General features: G+C 27.3%; 1 protein-coding gene across 1 annotated transcript; it reads right to left on the bottom strand.

Annotated features, from left to right (window-relative positions):
* Positions 1 to 20,815: 20,815 nt before the first annotated feature.
* On the bottom strand, positions 20,816 to 21,890 carry LOC122530083. Its single transcript, XM_043656743.1, has 3 exons — positions 21,753 to 21,890; positions 21,511 to 21,594; positions 20,816 to 21,249 (listed from the first exon to the last, which is right to left on the bottom strand). The coding sequence occupies exons 1-3, from the start codon at positions 21,783 to 21,785 to the stop codon at positions 21,049 to 21,051; spliced, it is 318 nt and encodes a 105-aa protein (XP_043512678.1). The 5' UTR covers positions 21,786 to 21,890; the 3' UTR covers positions 20,816 to 21,048.
* Between the last annotated feature and the right edge of the window lie 675 nt (positions 21,891 to 22,565).

The raw sequence follows: 22,565 nt of genomic DNA, 5'->3' as shown, positions 1-22,565 counted from the left end.
ATCTCTGTACCAGTAAGTTTTATAAATAACGCAACATATGTAATATGAAATTGTATTTGAAAAAATAATAGTAAACTTTATAAAATATGCGAAAAATTGTATAAGAAAAATTCTGGTAGTAATAATAATGAATATGTTTAGGCAATTTATCTATCGTAAAATTGATTGTGTTCGACAATTATTTCCTAATCTTGATCCTAATAATATATTGTACAAATCGTATATACAAATATATCTTTATTTTTTTTATAAATCTCGATTGTTATCTTCATAATTCATTGTATTATTAAAGATTATAAATTATAAAAATTATCCATCTCTATATGAACTCCATATACTGTATACTTGCTCCAAGTATAACATAATTCAAGAATGTTAATTTTTATAAAAATACGAAAGACTTTGAATATAATATTATTTTCAATTTTTCAATTTTCTCTACAAGAAGAATACATCACAGAATATAGACTAGAATATAGAAGCAAAATCATTTTGTCATTTTCAGTTTAAGATATAACTAAAATTGTAAGTAAAAATCTTCTCACAGATTTCACAAATTATGTTGCTTTCATAGTAAATTTTATTATTACACATTTATTTATTGCATTTATTACTATAAATGTGCAACGTGAGTTATTATGTTATTCACTTTATTCAGCTTTCAATATCCCTTCAAACAAGAGTCAATCGTTTCAATTCCCATTCCATTTAATTCCATTGAAAAACATTTCATTTAAATAGCTCGACGTAATCTTTATATCTCAATAAAATAACCAACTAACAGAAACTGGTTATTATTTGGAATATATCGCTTAATGTCATAACATTCTTGTTTAAAATTCTTTCTCATATAATAAACAGTTTACTAATAATTAAAGGTGGCCAAATTAAATTATTCACAGTATGCATGAATACAGGTGTGTATATTTATCAGCCGTTATTAAATTAATTAGTGAAATTTATCCGACGAGATATAATTAATAAATTACGTATTAAAATCATCAAAATAAAGGAATATAATAGAAAACATATTGAGATGATATTAAAGCTACGGAAGAAATAGCGTTTTATTTGAAATTAAAATACAATTATTGCAAAATAATATTGCTGATGTATAACTTGCATATTTTGTACAATTCTATACTTTAAGATGTAGAAACTATTCTTTAGATTCTATACTTTAGAGACAGAAACTCTATACTTTTGTATAATTTTTATACTTTATTTAGTTGAAACAAAAGAACCAGAAAAGAGATTGTTATCAAAAACAATTGAAAATGAATATGACACATATAACTCACATTGCATATTTATAGTAATAAATGCAATAAACAAATATGTAATAATAAAATTTACCATGAAGGTAGCATAATTTGTGAAATCTGTGAGAAAGTTTTTATTCAGTTTAATTAGTTATATCTTAAACTGAAAATGACAAAATGATTTTGCTTCTGTATTCTATTCTACATTCTATGACGTATTCTTCTTTTGAAGATTGAAAATTGAAAAATTTTCCATGTAAATGAAATCATTAAAGCAATAAAGGAAGGAAGTCTAATAAGAACGTTCGATACGATCGAGTGAAAGTTTCAGAAGCACGAAGTAATAAATTTAATAAAGAAACTTTAATGAGCAAGTTCCAGGTGTAAACAGCTTTCAACGATAAATCAATTTTTGCATACTAGGTTTCCAATAATTTTGCAATAAAAGAATCTCGATTGATGATATAAGATAAATTGCAATACAACGTTGAAAAGATACCTACAGACAAATTGCATTTGAAGCATTAAAAGAAAGTTGATTGGCATTACTTTTGAAATTAAAGCACGTTGGTCAATAGATTACTTTAGTGAAAAGTAATTTCGATTCTTGAATATCTTTTTTCAATTTAAAGAATTTAAATCTCGAACGACTTCTTTAGAATAACATAACTAGAGGAAAAGTTGTTTTTCCTATGGTGAAAAAAAATTCTAATGTTGCTTGATATTTAAATCTTTGAGTGTTTTATTCCTTGTACTAATATCATACAAATAATTTGGGACGCTTAAAATAATTAATTTACTTATTAGAGCTTCAAAGAGGATAACATATTATATGTATTGAATAAATGTAAAATAAGTATATATTTAATCGTTTGTTATATGCTTTTCAACTTTTAGACTTTTGTAATTTCAATGAGCATTCAAAGAGTCAGACAAATTTTAATCGTAGATTAGTTCTCAAAGCAAGTATTATTCTGGATAATTTTTAAAACGATTACATCCTCGATAAGAACATCTTGCGGGGACAGACTATAAATAAATACCGAATGTAGGTGAATTGAGAGATATCGAAAGAATTTAAACGGCCCTTTTCGTGAAAAGAATTGTTGGAACACTGCCCAACACATGTATATACTGTTCTGCGAGAAGTTGGCTTCTCGACAGATTTCCAATAGCTTCTTTCAAACTTAAAAGGAGACCCAACGATTTCTGTGAGTATTTCTTACACAGAAGTTCAGAAACATTATATATTTCAGCGTAGGCTTTCTACAAAATATCGGAGAAATTTTATCATTCTTCCAATTTTTCCCCTGAGAAGGAAAAATTTTAACATGCAGCCTTTCACTGCACGGTTAACTTATACATCCCCATTCATTTCCTTCGATATGTAGGACGAGAATCGACGGTCTGGGATAAGTAGTATCGAGTAAAAGAAGGTTAAAATTATAGTAAATGACGGATGTAAGACGGAGAATGATTTTCATCGACCTTTTATTGAAAAGGCGAAGCTAATTCGCAATCGTATGAAACGAGACTTTCACCGAGAATATTGGAAACTCTGAAAACGCTTCAGTCTTCAATTACGAATTAACGATGATTATAAATTAGAATTTAAAAAAAAAAAGATATATCGTAATGAAGAATTGTTTCTAAAAGCTTTTTAGGTTCGTGAAAGAGAAGTCAATGTTTTGAGCGTTTCTGGGGCAAACCGTGAAACAGGAACGCATAGATTATTCAACTACGCATTTTAAATCATAAGCTTGCTCAGCAAAATGTTACGTATTTTAATTAATAGTTATGACGGGAAGTAATACTTTTGAAAATGATGACGTCTCGCGATTAATATTAATCAAATGTTCAAGAAACAACGCCCGAAGAACTGAGGAAGTTTTAAAACAACGTTTTCGCATAATTCCGTATCGGACAGATGTCAGAGCATCTTTTAGAAAGTTGTTGAAGCAAACAGCTACGGAACATCTCACAAAGAAAACATTTAATTTTTTCATTGTGAAAATTAAACGAATAATAACAAGTTTTACAAAGTGTGTACAGGAAATTGTATTTAAAAAATGATAATAATACCAAACTTGTACAAGGAATTGTCATTTCAAGTCGATAGTACACTTGTGATTTGCAAAAGATAGCGAGTCGAAAGGCTTTTTAACGAAAAGCGACAATTAAAAAAGAAAATATTTAGTTAGAATCTTGAAAAATGAAATTGTCAGTCCACTGGTGCAAGGATTAAACCAGTTAAATAAGTATTACAGTATGGTGATTCTAAAGAAACAGACCGTAATCGAAACTATTCTGAGCAACGAAGCATAAAGCAAAATGTTATAGGAAGAACTTATAAATGCAGCAACGCTGCGATTAACGAAGATAACTTTTATTCATTCTGATTTCAACGAAGTAACTGTGATATCGTTATATTAAACATAATTAATTTATTATTTATTATTATTTAAGCAATCAAATTGAAATTAATTGGCTTACAGTCTCTAAAAGAATTGCTCCAGACAGATATATTTTCCGAAATTTTCTGCAATTAATAAAATATCGTTTCTCTTGAATCACAGACTATAGTTGTGACAACCATTGCGACAGAGATAAATTTATTGAGGAATATCTGGAGGAAAATTATACAATTGTAAAATTCGGACATACCTGTTGCATATCCTAAGTGAACGTATTTCCAGATGAAAATGTTTCTTTGCCACTCGTCACTTTTTCTGCGGCACGAAGCACAAAGATCTTAGAAAAGGAAAAAGGACGTTCCGGACGTTTAAAACGCTTACGGCCGATTTTTGTCTGCTCGGTTTCCTAAAGACACGTCCTTTGAACATTTGATGTGCTCTTGTCGTTCTTAGCTGCGACGTTTAATCTATTTGATGCCAGCTTTTGGTTTCTGTTGAAATCGTTACGTCGCCATTCAAATATTTGCCACCTCCTCCCTTTTTCTTTATTTGGCAGCTGTGTAAATTTCACGATTCTCCTTTTCCCATTCTCGGCTTTGGAGGTTAAAAAAGAAAAAACAATAGCGTAGAAAATCTAATATCGAATAATATTTGAAATAATTAATTTCAATTAATCTGCAAGTTTGCTTTTCAGCGTGAAGGCTGCGATGTCTCTCCCTAAAAATCAATTCTTTCTGCAAAAGATTTAGATGTTTAAAAATTTCTATGAAAGATTTATATATTTATATTTATATATATATATATATGTATATATTTATTTAAAAATTTCTGTAAAAGATTTATATAGATGATACAACTGAAAGGTTAAAAGATTTAATTAATTAATATTGTGGCCAATTTTTATGATCAGTGATTATTGCTCGGGCGTCTAACTTTCAGTGTTTTTGCTAAACTTTTACTAAGCTTTCTCTCAGCGTTTACATTTCATGACGGACCAAACATTTTTAATTGGATTGGCATCGGGGGATACTTTTAGAATGATGACTCAAAAAGCTATCACAAAATGTTTGATGTTCATGGCACTTGTCTCAAAAAGGTCTGTAATAACAAAAACGATAGTAAGAGAGTTTAAGCCAACGCGTAATCGGAGGAATATTGTACATGTTCTTATAAACACAATCTCTCCCTTAATACATATCAAGTATCGCAAATATCATGTTCATGATACAAACAGATTGTATCAACAATATATATCTCATTTTGAAAATTTATGATTTTTGAAAAAATGATTACTTTATTAATTTCAATATAAAATAGAATTATGTTTGATATATATCTTTCAAGTAAAAAAGTGAATTCACCAGTGAACTTCATTGCGAACAAAGCTTTGATATAATGATATAAATTGATCAGCAAAATTATGTGACTATGATTTTTTGAATTTTTTTCTTATGAAACTATACATGAACCTCGACCTCAGTTTTGAATATATACGTAAATTATACTTTTAAACATTTGGATCAATTATTTATATTAGGTTTTACTTACATAATAAATAAATTTTATGGTACATCATTATCAGAAAATTTTTATTATAATATCAAAAAATGCAATAATGGACCTATTTATGGATCATATTTTTGACGAAACAAAAATTGCTTGCCTAATATTATTTATAAGAACAATGAAATGAAATGTGTTCTTTTTATATTATCACTATAAAATTTCATATAAATAGTAATGAAAAATATTTTTGTATATATCTTGCGGACTAAAGATGAGCAGCAGTTATATGTATTTAATGTAAGTATAAGAGTGAGCAAAATCAAGAAATTAATCTTCATAACACATTTCATAGTTATTGAAATCAGATGTATCTTTTTATAGATAGAATTTCCCATTTGTTTTTCCATTGAAATAAATTCCATGCAATGGAAAGTTTTTCATTTTTCAAGAGCAGATAAATTTTGTTATGATACTTGTTGAAATGAATATAATTTATTCAAAAATTTATCCCAGTATTGAATAAAATTTCACTTGAGCCTGGAATGAAATTAAAAATGTCACAGTTACAAATATTTCCTCTTCTAGCTCTTTTCGTAAGATTCCATTTTAGAAATAAGTCATAAAAATTGCAGAAATTCCAATTCAGAAAGATGAAATAACGCACGGTTAATTCGAATTAATGGGGGAATAAAACTTCGATCAGTTTTATACCAAGAACGGTAAGTTATTGATTTCTAACGGGATATCGAGAATACGATAAGTGGTCTCAATGATGGCTCTGTTTTTAACAGGGTTAATATAACTTATCGCAAGTTTAACATAGTATAATTCAATTCTGGAAGGACTGTATTTAATTACGTGTATTAATATTATATTATACATTACATATTATGTGTAATATAATTATAACACGATATGCAAAATATCATATTACCTCCTGAAATTATTAAAATTTCAATCTTCAAATCTTGTAGAAAATTGCTCATCTGAAAATTTGAAATGAAAAGGAAAGATAAAAATGATCACATAAATCATAAACTACTTGAAATTGTGTTTTATGAGCTATTTACAATGGTATTTGCCAAATCAAATTTAAACCTTTGTTATAAAATATAATTTTATCGTACAGTGTTACGTATACATTTCTTCATTACTAGTAAATAGATTGTAGGTACTTGTTATTGTTATTATATCAGAAATTTAATGCAAGTATATTGTATAAAATTGCAATGTGCAAAAATATTGTGTAAAATATCAAAATTATTTATTACTAATTTCTGTATGGATTTTATTTCATAAAAATGTAAATTTGTCTAAATATATATTTTCTGCATGCTATGTATAGTTATTTAATAATACGTATAGTAATTTAGTTATTTAATAATATGCATAGTAATTTAGTTATTTAATAATATGTATAGTAATTTAATAATAATTCAGAGATCGATGAAATTTCTAATAAAAACACGGAAAGGAAAGAATACAATAATTTGTTAATTTTTCATGATTGAAAATCTAAAAGAATTTAATTTATGCGAAGTTTTTGTTTCTGAACGAAGTCGGTATATTATATTTCTGATTCGGTAGTCGTAGAAAATTAATCGAGTGCATCCATTTAAGTCGAATGCATCGGGCAATGTGTTATGACGGAGGGGCAACGACCAGAGACTGTATCGTCGACAAATCGAGTGGATCCATGTCGATTAGAAATTCGCGAGAAATCGTGCAAACAGGACCAACCTCTGAAACGTTTGCAATTTCCTTTCCGCAGTGTTTACGTTGTCTGCTCAAGAGCAAGGTACTTTCCGCTCAATTTCTATCGCGTGTCGCGCGAAAGTGCAACGCCATCGAATACAATGTCAATGGATTGCTCAGATGCATCTGAAATTATTCGCGCGTTTCTCGTAGACGTAATATCAATATATTGATCATAGATGTACTATGTGTATGTTTCATGCAAATAGAATTTATCGCGAATAGAATTTTGACAAGTTTTGCAATTCGTAAGATGTTGATTGTTCTTTATTTATATAAAAAAAAAAGAAAAATTTATTATCATATAAAAAAATGAAAGAAATATTTCATTTTCATTTTTACATTTAAAAATATTTCATTAGTTTCTGAAAGTTGAAATTAATAGAAGATGAAACAGGGATTTTTTTTAAATAAAAGTTATTTTAATAAATAAGTTTATTTTTATATAATTATATGAAAACTCAAAGCCTACCTAAATTAATTTAAGTTTTAAGCCAAATTGGAATCTAAACTTAAAAAATACAGTGTATAGTGTAAGAAATATTTTGTATTTTGAATTTGGATGTATAACATAATTAAAGTTACTCAGGATCTTGACTTTTATAACATCAGATTATTCAAGATTATTGAAACATGTTTGAGGTTTGTCCTTTTTTTAAATAATTAAAAATTAAAACAAGTTGAAACAATATCTTTCTTATATATTTGTTAATTTGTGTATGAACAAAAATATGCATGTCCTTGAATATAAAAAAAATTATTATTTTTATTTAATAAATTTTTACGCATACGTAACATTACTATATATATAAATTATTTTATTGTACATTCATATATGGAAAATTAAATCATTTCTAAGTATGTAATTTTGATTAGTGTGTACTATAATTTAAAAATTAATTATGATTAAAAATAAATATCAAATTCCACTATTATCATTGCAGATAAATAAACAGACACTACCTAAATAAAAATTATTAAAAAGAAAGTAAAAAGCTTGTATTAAATATTAACAGCTCTATTTATTTGCATCAGTCACAATATAAATTATTGCATTATATTTTTTAAATAAAAGTTATTTTCATGTTATTTTTTTAAATAAAAGTTACTTTAATAAATAAGTTTATTTTTATATAATTATATGAAAACTCAAATCCTACCTAAATTAATTTAAGTTTTAAGCCAAATTGGAATCTAAATCTAAAAAATACAGCGTATAGTGTAAGAAATATTTTGTATTTTCAATTAATTAATAACATATTTAATAACATTGAAACATTCGAATTTAACCACAGTTATCTGCGTAATATAACAGAGAGAACTATGCATTATACATATATTTGTAAGTACTCGGTGCCGGATATTCAACGTAGGGATCAAATCCGTGCTCGCAAGTTACAAAAGGAAATTCAGCGATTCGAAATTAATGAAACATCCACGAGAATTATAGAGTTTCGAGTGGGTTGCGATTCTCTTTCCACAAATGTTTGCACTATATCTTCTTCTCGGAAACTTTGTTCTCTCTGTTGATAGAACCGAATAGTAACGTGTCGCTAGAATTCAGTGGCGAAGTTTCGTTCTCATCGGATACGATGTGAAAAACAAACATACTGAAACGAAACTTAACACAAAACACGAAAATTTCAAGCATCAGATTCCAAGTTTAATAGAAACTTTTGTTTTATACACCGGTGTCGTACAATTGTAATTTTGCTTCAATGCGAATATTGTTAATTTCATCCATTTTAAATCGTCAAGTCCACGTAAATTTTTTTCTTTCGTATTTTTATCGTTTAACTTTGCCAAAGTACAATAATAACGTGATATTTTTCTTTATTTCATATTTCAATTCATATTTAATTCGATTTCGTTATGTACCGATAAATTGGTCGAAGAAATAACATCCTGTGCGTGCCAAAGCTATTAAAGCAAGAAAAATTCAATCACGGGAGATTTTTAGAAACAAAATCGTTTGCATAGAAATTGAAAGTTTAAATTCAAATCGATAGGGAAGTCTTTTCAGGACATGGACAGATTTACATGAATGAAACGATTCTGACGTGTTGTTTAATTAATTCCTCTTACTGCATATTCAATAACATAGAAGATTTCGACAAATATAATACCTTGATTGTGCTTGGAACCTTTCAAGCTTCGTTGAACAACAGTTTAATAATTTAATAGTATAAGACATAATCCAACAATTTAATAATTTAATAGCACATAAACATAATCCAGGAGTCTAATTTTGTTTCCCCTCACATCTGCGTACGTACGCTTAATTTTCTGCCAATAGTAAAGACCATTTTGTGATATTTATTTCTACAAAATAATCCATAATACCATAGAATATCATACACAACATGTTTTTTGACGATCATATCACTAATGTCTACTGCATTAAACAATACGTGAAACGAATGAGCCAATTTCTTCATTTATATAGAACTTGATGTACTTTTCCTAATTCGTATGTGGAAATACACGCGATACAGATATTTCTCTTACTCGAAATATTTAATTTCGATTCTTGGACGGTCTCCAATTTCTAAGATACTCCTTTTGTTCGAGATATTACATTAAGGTATGATTATTTATTTTATCAAATAGGCAATCCTTTCAGATGAGAAAATAATAATAAAGTAATAATAATAATTAAATTTCATTGATTTGTGAATATTATTGTGTGTAATATCATCGAGAGGGAGAGTAACCATTTCCGAAGCCCCGATGAAAGTTCTCCGAGAGATTGTTCTCTAGCGTGTCGAATCCCATTGTCGTCACCATTTTTACTTTCATCGCGTAGCAATGTGGCTGCACGCTTTTCCTTTTAACCAGACGGAGTGATTCAACCGGATAACCGGTTCAGGAGATTCGCCGTGACGGTGCATCCACGTAGCCATAAACGCCGCAATCGGCCAACACCCTCAAGGCAAGGACCATCCCGATCGATCCCTCGCTTTCAGTGGCTTCGTGCATTCGCTCTTGCGTTCCGTCTCTTGCCGCTTCCGGGCCAACTTAAAGCCAGACTCGAAACAAATCGATGACGTGGAGTTTTCATTAAAATTCATTCTCTGCTCCTGATTCCTTTAAAGCACATACTTATGAATATACAATGCAATTAAAAGCGCAATGATGGCAAGAGAGTTTAACAAAATTTGGAACATTTATACTATGAACTTGCGTTCTTTATCCCCTATTGTAATTACTTTTGGATAGAAGTATAATTTAATGTTAGATCGGTTAGTTCTGGAAATATTTATGAATATACAATGCAATTAAAAGCACAATGATGGCAAGACAGTTTAACAAAATTTGGAACATTTATACTATGAACATGCGTTCTTTATCCCCTATTATAATTAATTTTGGATAGAAGTATAATTTTATGTTAGATCGGTTCTGGAAATATTTATGAATGTTAGATTAGTTCTGGAAATATTTATGAATATACAATGCAATTAAAAGCACAATGATGGCAAGACAGTTTAACAAAATTTAGAACATTTATACTATGAACTTGCGTTCTTTATCCCCTATTGTAATTAATTTTGGATAGAAGTATAATTTAATGTCAGATCGGCTCTGGAAATATTTATGAATGTTAGATTAGTTCTGGAAATATTTATGAATATACAATGCAATTAAAAGCACAATGATGGCAAGACAGTTTAACAAAATTTGGAACATTTATACTATGAACATGCGTTCTTTATCCCCTATTATAATTAATTTTGGATAGAAGTATAATTTTATGTCAGATCGGTTCTGGAAATATTTATGAATGTTAGATTAGTTCTGGAAATATTTATGAATATACAATGCAATTAAAAGCACAATGATGGCAAGACAGTTTAACAAAATTTGGAACATTTATACTATGAACTTGCGTTCTTTATCTCCTATTGTAATTAATTTTGGATAGAAGTATAATTTAATGTCAGATCGGCTCTGGAAATATTTATGAATGTTAGATTAGTTCTGGAAATATTTATGAATATACAATGCAATTAAAAGCACAATGATGGCAAGACAGTTTAACAAAATTTAGAACATTTACTATGAACTTGCGTTCTTTATCCCCTATTGTAATTAATTTTGGATAGAAGTATAATTTTATGTTAGATCGGTTAGTTCTGGAAATATTTATGAATATATAATGCAATTAAAAGCACAATGATGGCAAGAGAGTTTAACAAAATTTGGAACATTTATACTATGAACTTGCGTCCTTTATCCTCTGTTGCAATTAATTTTGGATAAAAGTATAATTTGGATTTAATTTATAAAGAATGAATTTATGGAACTAAATGGAGATGAAGTGAATAAATTTGAAATTAAGATTCCTTGTGTCTAATAATATTATCAAGCAAAATTTTCTAGAATTAAATATGCATACTTTGTTCTGTTTTAACATGAAACATTTTAATTTTAATACTAAACATTTTTTAATATGTTGCTACAGTTGTCATGATGTGTTTCATAATAATATTACAATAATTATAATATTACAATAAACAAAAATTTAATTGTAAAGAAAATAAAAACTATATAAAATGTAACTAAAAGTATAGGCATAATTGAAACAATGTATAATTAAATGTGAAAATTCGTAAATACAACAAATAAATAACGTTCCAAAGACTATGGGTTCATAAGTCAGAATCCAGTTAATTTTTTTTAAAATATTTAATTTGGTTTAAGTTTAATTTCTATTACTAGATAAATTTCGAATGAGTCCAATTAAGTGATAAACCAATTAAATGATTTATAAAGCACAAGAAAAGAAAGTGCAAAATTTTTTGATCAATATAGATACAATTCTCATGTACCATTAACTTTAGAAATGCGTTGCACCGGAAACTGGGATTGTCTAATATTAATTTGACCCAAATATCTCGGTAATAACGTATTAAAAATAGTATTAAAAGATGACAGTTACTTCATTTTTATTTTTTTTAATTTTTTTATTTTAAGATCAAGTCTTAAAGGACAATTGATTGGTAGGCTTGGTAGTTAGAATTCAATAGATAACAATAAAAGTATCACTAATTGTAAGCCATTACATTATATTATATTACATTATAATAAAATATTTAAAAAAATTCGTTAAATTTATTTTTATTCACATTTATTTTATCTAATTTGATTGAGATTAAAATTCAAACAATAATCGAATAAAAAAGTGGCTTTTGTATTATATATCTACAAAGTTGTTTGCACTTTCATATTGAGAGTACGATTTAAAAAATGAAACGTCGGTGGAAAATTGTTTCGCGTAATAAATGTTGTAAAAAGCGGACGTACCTCGGATATTTTTTATATCCTTTTATATTACATGCATTCTGTGCAATTTTGAAATTTCTTGCAAATACACAAAAATCCAGTCCAGTTACATGTATAAAAAGAAAATAACTTTTTCTGACATAAACATTTATAGAATAAAAAGGCTCCTTTCAGCATACTAAAAGTATATATACTGAAACAGTATTAATTAAATATTAATACTCCTAAATGTACCTTCGAACTTTATTACTGGGAGTAATCCAATTTTCCAACAGAAACGAAAATTAACACCGATGATTAAATATTTATGTTTCAAATAGTATCTTTAAGACGAAAATACATTGCTGAGAATGTTTCTTTCGATGATGAAATTCAAGAAAAGATCTATAAAGGTATAATTTCAGAGGTAGTAGTATTCGTGTTGCATCGCGTGACAATGACGAGAAAATATTACTTTTCCTTTTACCTTTTTGTGTCAAGTAGTCAGTTGCATGAACAAGTACACAATGAATGTGTTTAATTGCGAAAAATGTTTGAATGCTTGATCTGTTTGTAATGGTTGAAAGACATTCGAATTAAAGATGATCGAGTTACGATAATTTTATAAAATGTATAATATAAAATGTCAAAGATAATGTATCTTTTTCTATAAAAAAAAAAAAAAAATTAATCTGCACGGTAAGCATTTACGAATATTGATCGCCGCGCGAAAAATATTTTTAGAAAATATTCAATCAACAATAGATACAAGATGAAGAAAATATATTGTTCTTCTTTTTAATGAATATTTATACAACTACTCGAGCCTATTCAAATTAGCAACATCATGGTCACTAGTGTTAGAAATCGAATAATATTTCCAGTCACATACATGTCTATACATGGAGCAATGATTGCCGCATTATAATCGCATCAAACGCATTGCAATTCAAGAATTTTCATAGCGAAGTAACTGTCTGTCATCTTATTTACCTCGAGTCGTTTGAAAGTAAATGCAAAAAGATTGGAAATCTAAGAAGAAAGAGAGGAAGCATTTTCTCTTCGTTTCAATTAAAAATGTATATAAAATTATATTCAAATGTTATTCGCCTAACGTCACCTATTTATGCACCAAATTATAAATGGAAAAGAGAAATTTACAATCATATAGAAAATAATGCATAAAAGCAAATGAAAGCTTTAGCTCTTGAAACAAAAAAGACAAAGTAATTAAATTTAAAAAATATTATATTATTAGTAATTTAAAAAACATTATATTTTTCCGATATGTAAGTATTATATAATATTTTATATAAATACAAATTATCATTTAATTAATATAAATAATATATAATATAATTATATAAATACAAATTATATATAAATAATATATAATATATAATATAAATATATAAAATAAAATATATAATAATATGCAATATATAATATAATTATATAAATACACAAATTATCATTTAAATCATTTAATTAAACATAAATTTTATTAATTATAAATTAAATTTTATTTAAAACACATATTTATTTTATTAAAAAAATTACTTTTCATTATAATTAGGAAATAATAAAGTAAAATTTGTTCGTAATTTGTTCCCCGGACATTCTTAGAACAAAATTTTACTTGTAAACTTTCTTTTGCGAACAAAAAACGAATGAACAGACTTAAAAAAGTAAAAAAATAGACGAGTTCTTTCCAGGTTCTCTGCAGACCAGATAAAATAAATAAACTAGGCAAATTTTCTCAGTATATACGTAAATTCTCGCGAAAACTTACCGTACAGACTGCATAATTTCAACCTCGAACAATAGGAAAGTAAGAGGATTTAGACGCTAGATACCTTAAGTTAGAGATTAACGCGTCTTCATTACGGTTGGTTTAACTTGCTCTGCATCAGAGAGAAAATCACTTACGGATTATCTGAAATTCCAAGACCATCCTACGCGTTCATACAACCAGAGTAAGTATTTCAGGCATTTCTAATAGCGATACGATCTTCAACCGTATAACCAAAGTCAGCTTTGAACGAAAACTAACGATGAGTAACCTGGTGAGAAATGACCTTCTATCGCTTCGTGCAAAACCACCCGTTTAAATCAAAGGATGCATTACGTAACGAAATTTGCATATCTTCTAAAAACGAAAGGAGATATCTAAAGGTAGGCTGTATCTTGAACTCATCTTCCTCGTCTGAACCATATATATTTTACATGAGCAACCACTCGAAAGACGTCCCAGTTAGATAGGAATCAGATTTCGTGTTAAATTGATCTTGTTGCTCGTGGGATTATTTTAAATTCAAAGGTACCTAAATTAAAATTCTAGAACATTATTATACCAAGTTGATTTGATTTCGTTTTAATCAATCGTTTCTTCTGGATTTATTTGAATGAAGTTTAAAAGATATCTTTGTTCCTATTACATTTCATGTTTCGAACACATATTTTAGTGAACGTCATTACTTCGATGGAATATGTGGTGTTTGTATTATTTATAAAATTCATTTTAAACATTCGTTTCATGAAATGTATACAACTTTTTCAAATAACATAACATATTGAATGTTTTACTTTAACTTGCCCGCCTTTTTTTTATATATATTTTTATACTAAATTTTTTTCCAACTTTTTTTTTAAACTGAATTTTGCATTCGCAACAATTTTCCAAAGTTTGTAAACATGCTACAAATTTTCCTTTTTTTATAAAATGTATTTACAAAAACGTGTTGTACTGAATATATGTATATGTGCATGTGTAAGTGCAAAAAAAATAAGTAAAATAAGAACACAATTTCTCGAATTTTACAATAGGAATAAATTTACAAAACAAGGAGCAAACAACTACGGATCACTCTTTTTGTTTTAAACAGCAGTTTAAAAAGTCGTAGATAACTTAAAAGTTAAAAAGCGAACACATTTCCCATTTTAACCAGATGCTATAGGCAGTTACATTAAAGACTTCGCTTTGTGCATGTTCTAGTCTCTCTTTCACTCCCAAAAATCTTCACTCGTTCTTCAAACGCATTTCATATATAATAAAAACTCTTTCCCATAAAAGCAGAAGTACTTAAGCTTGCCATTCTCGTAGAAAAAGAATCCTGCAGCAAGCAGTATATAATACGTTTCCTTTTGATTACAAATTAAATCCTTAGTGAATTATGTTTTGAAATAATCAATGTTAATTTATTTTCAAAAAATTTGACACTTTTTAACAATTTTTTAAAAGAAAATTTTGACATTACTATTCTATTAGCTCATTTTATTTTTGAATAAATATTTATAACTTATTGGATTTTTTAATTATAGTCTTAAATATAATCACAACCACTTTTTATAATTTATTAAGATCAAGAGTAAAAGATTTATTTTTATTTTAATGTTTTCGACAACTCTCCTTTAAAATTTAATCTTATTCAATGACTACAGAAATTCCAATTTCTGTACAAATCCTGTACAAGTCTTTCAAAAAGACTTTCCAAAGTATTTCAAATTTAAATCTACCTCTGAACTTCAGAAACTAATATAACTAATCGTAAGCCTTTCATTGTTTGATCTTACAGAGTTGAAGCAAAAATAGATACAGAACATGAAATTGAAATTAAATTACTACTGAACTATCTCGTAATAATATAAAATTACTAATGAAATGGCGATTGGAAACACAGTAGATTTCTGTCACATATATTCTGTTTTTTATCAGAGTTGAAAATCACTTCACAAATCTCGTAATACCGTGCTTTACACAGAAAAGTCGTTTTAATTAAAAATCTAAGTTCCAATTCGTGGAGAAATTTCCGATATGCAGTCACCTCTGGTATACTTGTGTCGCGTGACCTAGAAAATGTCACGCAGCCAAATATCAGGAGGAAAATTATACATTTCACTTCGTTAAAATATCAATTCACGATATCGGACCTACTGGTAAATAAGTAACAAGCAGTTGCAAGGATTTTTCATCAAGGAAATGGCCTGGCCATTCTATGTAACGGTCAGCAGCTAATCAAAGGGCCTCTAAGGCCACGGTTCTTGGGTGATGGTAAGAGGGAATGAGTAATTGATTAGGCTGTTCCATGGTTCGTCTGACCTCATGCCTGACATTTAAAACGCGGTTTTTTAGGCAACCGTGCCGGGCAATCTTGATTCTTATTTTTCATCGGAAAGAAAAATGAGGATAGGTAATGTTGGAACGATGAAAATGATGCTGAGAATTTATTACAGTGTTCCTGAAATTCTGATGAATCTTTATTGTGAGAAATTTATTTTGAAATAAACCCCGAAATATTTCAAAAGTGCATTTTGAAAGTATATATTGATACTGGCAAGTACCGGAAATGTTAAAATTAATAAAATGTACTTTTCTTTCATCTGATTGTTTTGATTCTATTTGAGTTTTTAAAATTTAAAATTATAACAGTATTTAATCTTAAAAAATATTCAATTAATAAAAATATCATTTATAAAATTTTAAATAATCATATTATTATGTAATATTAAGGATTTAAAAAAAAAAAATTGAAGACAATCAATGAAAATCAAAAGAAAACTCATCAAATTAAATATTACCAGAAAAACATAAGTACTGAATAATTAAATTAAATTTAAGAACAGACAACATGATCATTCCAAATGCATGATTCAGACTTCAAACATTTAAAACCGGACAGCTCATAGACACGTATTCTTTCTGAGAATTTGTTCACTTCATAGTAAAATATGATTTCAATGAAAAAATTAATATGTATTTATTTCCAAAGTTCTAAGTGATATGTAACTGTATTTCCTATTGCAGCTATCCTGTTATATTGTAACTTTTGAAAAGGAACAATTAAATATATAATCTTCCACAAGCATAAACAGGGTTGTAAGAAAAAATTCTCATTAATGACCTGCTACAGAGTTAACAATTTATTACATAATAGCGAGATAAATATCTAAAAAGATACAATTTTTATCGTGTCATTTAATTTTGTATAATGTACATCGAAATGTTTGAGCAATCGTGTATAATACAATAGTAAACGATTAATAAATTTCAACGCTTGGTTCGAACTTTGTGCTATATAATTCCAGTCTGAGAAATTGAATATTTCTGTAGTGTTTCTAACATATTCGTCTTATTTATTAAAAATCAAACATTTTAAATAATAAAATAAAATTCAACAATCATTGATGTTACCAAAAATATTATATACCACTTTCGATAATATAAATATGGAATTATAATAATTATAATTAGTTATAATAATTAAATAAAGATGATTTAATTGATCATTGACGAATACAGACTGGTATCGAAATTGTACAATTTTACGAACCACTTGAACGCGTATTTCATGAATAAACAATAAATAAGTTGCATAAAGTAATGGCTGATACATTATGTTCATATTGTGTCTAAGCGTGCAACATGCATTAAAGTTTCATTTGTAACATTTGTAGGAATACATGTACAAGGTTTTTAATTAAAAACGCAGCCCATTCCGTTTAATTATTCGCATCTGTACAGATTCGAACTTCCAATTATTAAAACTTGAAAATACGAATGATAACATTTTTCGTAAAATTCATTACTTCTATTATTCTAGAGAGAAATGTATGGGATATTAATTAATTTTTACATTAAACATTTTAAATATATATTTAAAATATGTGAAAAATAATATAATATAATTCGTAAGACGGAAATTTTTTTGGTAAGAGAAATAAAATTTGAAAAGACCAAGAAATGATAAAAATTTGCTACGTTTTTGATCAAGTCCCTTTTACATACTTACAATATTCCTTTTTATTTTCTTTTTTAATCTTTTTTTTTCTCTCTCTCTTGCACAGTTACGATTAGACGATTAGAGTTGATTTCAAATCAGTGAACTTTTTTTTTTTAGAAATATCACAAGTAAAAAGGTGAGAAATAGATCGTCGAAAATGTGATATGTAGATTATATAGAAAAGCAGATGCTCTGAAATCTGCGTTCAATTACATCGAAATAAAACGATATATGTATATTTATTTAATGCTAATTGACCAAAGTATTTTTGGCACGTTTCGAATGTGTTCCAGACCATTTTTCTCTTCACTTATCTTCTACATCTATTCTAAAAACCAATTTTAACAAGTATTGGACTATCGATCAAACAATCAAAGTCACGCTTTTTCAAAAATAACCCTGAATTCATTATCATTACAATGAACATGTAGTAATTATTTTTCGCAATATCGGAAAATAATAAGAAAATTCGAATATTCATAAATCAAATTTTATCGTAAAATATATTTAATAGTTTTTAAGAATAGCGCAAAAACATGAAAAAACTCACTTATCTTTCCAAAATAGAATTATTAATTTAAAAGACACACAATTGCGACAAAATTAATGTTCATGATCATTGAAATCACGAACGATGTTACATGTGCAAAATTTATGATTGACGCAATACACCATTGTGATCTGCGAGGAGGATTTTTAAATCCCATTTTTATTACCACTATAATAATAAAAAAATAATACGTGACTGTGATTGATATCACTACCGACTATGTATGCATCGATATAGTTCCGATATAGACCAGATCTAATTGCTTAGATATAAAGGCTAGAGGTCAATCTAGAAGTTGATTTATATTTTCAGTTAATACTCTGCTTGCAGAGTAATTGAAAGTAGATACACGATTGATTAACTGAAATATAAATGAACTCTGATAAACGTGCGAGTCACTGAGTATCATAAATATTCTTTTCTTTCTGAATCATTAGTATTGACTTAGAGGAGTTTCTCATAAAAAGTGATTACATTTCATAGGTAATCGACTTGCTTTAGTTAAGTTCGAAGGGAATAGCTTTTTATGTGAAAAACTAACAACATTACAATCATGAAACTCAGTTACTCCATTCAAGAAAATGCCACGCGAATGCTCACAAATTTGTCTGTTTTGTAAAACATGGAGCAGGAGAAGAATAAAAAGAAAACAAAATAAAGATATAATAAGTATCAAGTTGACATGTATTAATCGCATGAACTTATAAATGCAGACTAAAATTTGTAATTAACTTCCACAAATTTAAAATTATGAAAAAGGTTAAAACATTTTCTTGAAATGCACGTAATTGACCAATCAAGATGTATGAAAGTGTGCTGTTTTACTTATACATTACTAAATAACAGACTTTTTGACTTACATACATTATAGTAAAGAGTAATTCCAACATAGTTCACATAGCTCATTGAATGCACGTCTGTGTCTTAAGGCAATTTCATTTTTCATACCCTAATATGTGCAACTCCTGGCTTTGCACATTTCTTCCTTTTTCCTTTGTGTCATAAAATATGCTTGCCACTTTTCCTACTCTATGCACATACATATATACAATAAAATTTACATGTTAAAATTTACAAAAACAGAATTTTATAAATCATAACAAGTATTACTTGTGTATACATAAGTCATTTCTTAAAATGCTAAAATTCAGAAAATTTACTTGCTGATTATAAAGAATAAATTTCAGTTGTATATATTTTGAATGTAAGAATAGTTAGACTACTGCTGCAAAAAATAATTCAGCTACATACAGGGTGATTGTAGTAAATACAGTTATATATTATTCACTAAATGAAAAGTATAATTTTGTATAATTAAATACTTATAATACTATTAGATATTTATACTTGTATTTTTTCTTTTTATATGAGGACATGGCCATTTTAATTAACTCATGTAAATTGGTTATACAATAAATACAAAGAATTACAATTTCAATTATTTAAAAAAGATTCAACAAGAATATTGTATAATTTTTTATAAAGATTGTAATAATAAAATGTAATTAAATGTAAAACTGTTTTCAAACATAGGTGTTACATGTCACCCAGTATTATAAATATATATTTATAGTTCTAAGCTTATTGATATAAATAAAATTTATTGGCACTTTTATTTTTGGCACTATAATCAAAATCTATATTGAAAATAAGTTACAAAATATTATTTAAATTTTGATTTTTGTTATTTAAAACTTTTTAATTATTACAATAGCTTTAATTAAAAATTGATAAATTTTACACCTACATAAGAATGAAAATAATATTTTTAAATCTTACTTGTTCCATTGTTTTCCATGGATATACAAGCATATAGATTGGCCCCCAATAACGTACTTATAGAGGAATTTAAATAAATTATTTGTCGATAATACCTGTTGATCCCATGCTATTTATGAACTAAGCAATAAGATCCAAGAATAAATTATTATTATTATAATAAATCAATCATAGGTATTTTCATATAATAAATACATATTAACTATTACAAATATATCAAAACATTCAAAATGATATCAGTGATGTATGATATCAATATACTTTACAACCTAGTTTTTCTCAAATATTTATGATCAGACAAATTTTTATTGAAAGATGTAGTTAGTGATATTAGTGAAAATATTTTATAATTTATATTACAAAAAATTTTATATGTGAAAATTATAATTAAATTACTATTGTATTGTTAAATTATATATCAAATATATAATTTTCTGTATCTTATACAAGTGCCTTGTAATAAATATTACAAATTAAAAACGTGGAAAACTTGAAGATAACTTCATCAATTAATAAAACGAAGACAAAATTTATCTTTTATCTATGAATTTCCTTTTGAATATTTATTTTTAACAAGAATGTTAAATATTATTGAACTTTTTAAAACAACATTAGCTTTGAAACTACATTCTGTTGATACAATTATAATATTAAAAAATTTATGACTTAAAAAAATTGATAAATTAAATTAAATGCAACTTAGGAAATAATTTTAAAAAATAACTAACAGTCTAATCTTATTTTAGTTGTGGATTTTTATTTTGTCCTACTATTTTATTGCGCAATAAATTAAAATGTCCATGCACCTGAGACAATTGTGCTTTAAGAGAATCTGAAAGTTGCTTTTGTAACTGTTGAACCTCTAATATTTCTTGCCGAAGGTTCTGATAATCTTTTGTAACTTGATGAACAGACCTTAATAGACGAAGCACAGAGATCTGTTAAAAGCATAAAAAAGAAGAAAAAATAAAAACAGCAATTTAAATGTTAAATTTAGTAACCACCAGGCAAAGAAATTGTAATTGTAATTTTCTCTAACTAAATCTTCTTTTCTTATCAATTAAACAACTGACATTTAAACGAAATATGTCACTTTTCGACCAACTAATTTTTTAATGAATTAAATCTAATAGATAATTAATGGGAAAAAATGTGTAATTTGTACATTTTGAATAATGTTTTCTTTAAATAAACCATACCTCGCTATCTGGATCTTCAAACTCTTTTTCGAAAGCATCAATTTGCCATGCAATCATGTCCAATTTTCCATCAGCTTTTTGCACCTGCAACATCAAACAATTTATAAAATATTAACTTATTATCCATACATAAATAGATTTATTTAACATTTGACATTTATTGATGAAGTACAATATTTATGAAAAAATTATGAATAACATTTAGAACGAATAAACTAAAAATGATTTAAAACTATGCTTACGCTTTGTTCGAGATGGACAATAGCGGATTCCATGCTTTCTGTTGTTTGTTACAGATTATTTCAAACGGAAAAGATGTAACAAACCGCTCGTACGGAGTCGATGGTTAACTTTCTCGCACTAGAATCGATATGCGCTCACTGGAACATTTGAAAAGCAGTGAATAACGGTTAAAGTTTCTAATTTGAATATTTTATCGCTTGGGGGCAGCACCTGCTGCGTAATTTTCCCATCATTCGCTGCGAAATTGAAACTGTTTTATCGGTTGCCACGTTGAGTCATAGACGAGATATATGGAAAGACCTTACACTTTACGAAATATCGTGGCCGGGGATCTGAAATAGCGATCTTGTCTGTGGTTGAATCATAGACGAGGAACTCGTCCGGGATGAAATAGTAAACATTCGCAAATAAAATCTCTCTACCATTGACGAAAAACAGAACAGATATGCTTTTTTGTATTCCGTGCTTTGGAGAGTCACAATTTTATTACCATGTTTTCGTGTCACGTGATTACATGCGATATTCTATTACATTATCATAATATAAATTCTAATGTTTCTTTTTTCTAAATTCTAATATTCAATATTGAAAAAGACGAATACTTTGTTTATAATAAACTTTTTATAATAAACTTTATTAGTTTTGTATTTTTCATCTGTGATTATAATCTTAGTCTATGCTAAATCGTTGACATTAAAAATAACACTAAAATGATAAAAAAATCTTCAACTCGAAAAGTGTAAGGCAAAAAAAATATATTATTAGCTAATGGTATTGTCTAAATTTCGTTGACTTATCGATAATATATGCAT

The sequence above is a fragment of the Frieseomelitta varia genome, unplaced genomic scaffold, assembly GCF_011392965.1.
Source record: "Frieseomelitta varia isolate USP_RPSP 00005682 unplaced genomic scaffold, Fvar_1.2 scaffold_326, whole genome shotgun sequence".
Classification (NCBI taxonomy): Eukaryota; Metazoa; Arthropoda; class Insecta; order Hymenoptera; family Apidae; genus Frieseomelitta; species Frieseomelitta varia.
This window is presented reverse-complemented; position numbering and strand designations above follow the sequence as displayed.